At 49.2% G+C, this 2,568-nt stretch overlaps 1 protein-coding gene across 1 annotated transcript in view; it reads left to right on the top strand.

The window, feature by feature from the left end:
- Positions 1-1,027: 1,027 nt before the first annotated feature.
- FOXO1 (forkhead box O1) overlaps positions 1,028-2,568 on the top strand; it is a 109,414-nt gene continuing 107,873 nt past the window's right edge. The window contains exon 1 of the mRNA XM_006768402.2: positions 1,028-1,036. Within this exon, the coding sequence (XP_006768465.2) occupies positions 1,028-1,036 (9 nt within the window). The remainder of the gene's footprint in view (positions 1,037-2,568) is intronic.

Genomic DNA, 2,568 nt, shown 5'->3' with positions numbered 1-2,568 from the left:
GGGATTAAGCCTGCAACCCAGACATGTGCCCCAACCAGAATCGAACTGTGACCTCCTAGTTCATAGGTCAATGCCCCACCACTGAGCTACACTTGCTGGGCTGTTTTATATATATTTTAAATTCACATAATGCTTACTTAATTAATATAGGACAGCTGGATTTTCCTACCTACTTTTGCATTCAATCTTTTATGACATCACATATCATGCAGATTCTGAAAAACTCCACTGCACACTTATGAGAAAATCAGAGTGCAAAAGGTATTGTTTTACTTTTGTTATGAAAATTATTTTTGTCTTGTGCAGTTTCTGGAGCATACTTTGAGAATCATGACTCTATTCTTAGGAATATATAGGGAGTTTTCAAAACCCTCTATGGGAATCTCATTTCCCAAATTTTCTTAAGTTTTTTTGGTCCACCTCTTGTTTGCTTCAACGGTTATGGTTCTTAGGCAGCTATGGTGTTATGTTAGACAATAGCCAAGAATTTTATTTATTTATTTTAACAGAAGCACTAGAGATAGGGCTTATATCACTGAATGAGCTCTCAGTTAGATCTAATAAAGATAAGTGCTGTGAATGGGGCTTTTCTAGGGAGCTGCAAGACAAATCAAATAATGACAATTCTCTGAAGATGAGGCTGTCTGAGAGCCTCAAATCCACTTCCATCCTTCCAGTGGCTGCTACACTGCTGGTTTCCACAGCCAACATGGTTGCAAGGTAAGATGCCATTTTTTCAATTGAAGAACTAGCTGTAAGAAAGAGGTTTCTTTTTTGTTTTTTTGTTTTTGGTTTGTTTTAGAATTGGGAGCTGTCATTTTGGACAAGCTATTTAAAACCCTACTGTCAATCTTCCATCCTAAGAGATCCCATCCCTCTGAAAGGAAATGCTTCCATATTCTTCCTAAAAAAGGCAAAGCAAAACAAAATTTGAAAATTGTTTCTCTGCTCCCTGGGACAGAAGGACCATTGTCTTCCTACTTTTGGCCCATTGACCTCCACAGGACGTCCTGGACCTGGATTCCAGATGCGGAAAGTGGGTGGGTAGATTGAAACACGTGGCAAACAGCGTAAATTAGGAATCTGGGGGTGTGGCAGGGCTGTACCTCAAGACTCTATAGAGTTTTTACTTCTCAACACCTCATCATTTCCATTCTAAATAGCAAAGAAATTACAGTTAAACTTAATTAGGGGTATGAAGGGACAAGTTTCTCACTAAACGTTCTCCTTTTCCTTGCCCTCCCTGTACGGACTCGGAAGACCATCTGAGCTTCTCGCCCAAAAGAGGTTTCTATACAGGGAATGACTAGGATTTGCGTGTGAAATAGGGTGGCATTTGCCAGGCCGAGCCCCTTTCCCCCTGATTTCTGGCCGTTTAGGTCAAGAATGGGGTGCGTGAACATGGCTGGTGGCTGCTGGGCTGGACCACTGGCCCCGGACCAGACCGAGCCGCAGAGGCTCGGCTAACGGGAGCGGACAGGTGTGCTCGGAGCGGAGGCGGTGGGAAGGTGCTGGACCCGCGGGTTCAGCCCTCAGAACCAGGCGCCGGGGGGCGTGCGCGGCCCACGCGGTCGGAGGACTTGACAGATCGCGGAGAAAAGAAAACAAAAAAACCAAACCAAAGCCCAGCGGCTGCCCCACGTTTCTTTGCAAAGAAATCGTGGGTGGAGCTCCGAGCCAGACGAGGCAGTAGAATTCCGCGAGGCCGCCTCCGCCCACCCAGCGCCCCCGGACCGAGGCGCCTCCCCCGGCCGGCTTCACCCCGCTTAGGGCCCGGAGAGGGAGTCGAGGCAAAGCGAGCGACTCGTCCTTCTGGTACTTCCCGGCTTCGCTCCTCAGTAGTAAACAAAGTGTGGCCGCCGCCTCCACGCTGGTTTGCCTCCTAGCAATCAAACACCCAGAGGGCGAGAGGCTCACAGAAACACTTGAGAATTACCAGAAAATAACATTAAAGAGAGAGAGAGAGAAGGGAAGAGAGGCAAGAGAGAGAAGAGGGAGGTGAAGAGAGAGGGAAGAGAGAGGGAGGAAGGGGGCGAGAGAGAAAAGAGGGGAAAGGGAGAAGGAGAAAAGGGAGGAGGAAAGAGAAGAGCATGATTCTTGGCAGATCCCTTGAGGGTGGCGTAGGAAACTTGTCTTTGGAGATTCAGGAACACACTGGATACATCAGTTGGTGAGCCAAGGAAATTAGCAGTAACGAGCTCATTTCGATAGCAATGAGCTGAGTCTCCCTCCAGCTGCCAGACATTTACGAGGCTGGCTGGGTGCCGGTGGCCGGAGGCCTCCAATGGCCCTCATCCCTCTGCCTTCCGGCTGGAAATAATTCGTATTTAAAAAATAACAATAATAAAAATCGGTGCAGCGGACCCGGAGGAGTCTAGTTGTTGATGGACTCGTGAAGTTAAGTTCTGGGCTCGCGCTTCCACTTCGCTGCGCCTTTCTCGCGGTTTCCGTCCGCTCGCGGCACCGACCTCGCCCCCAATCTCGGACCAGCTCTTCGCGCCCCTCCCCCCTGGACCCCGGTCCTGCGCTCTACCCCTTCTTGGTTCTCCCGGGCTGGGGGAGGGGCGG

This window comes from Myotis davidii, unplaced genomic scaffold (genome assembly GCF_000327345.1).
Source record: "Myotis davidii unplaced genomic scaffold, ASM32734v1 scaffold2783, whole genome shotgun sequence".
NCBI classification, from domain to species: Eukaryota; Metazoa; Chordata; class Mammalia; order Chiroptera; family Vespertilionidae; genus Myotis; species Myotis davidii.
The sequence above is the reverse complement of the archived record's forward strand: the minus strand, read 5'-3'. Positions and strand labels throughout refer to the sequence as shown.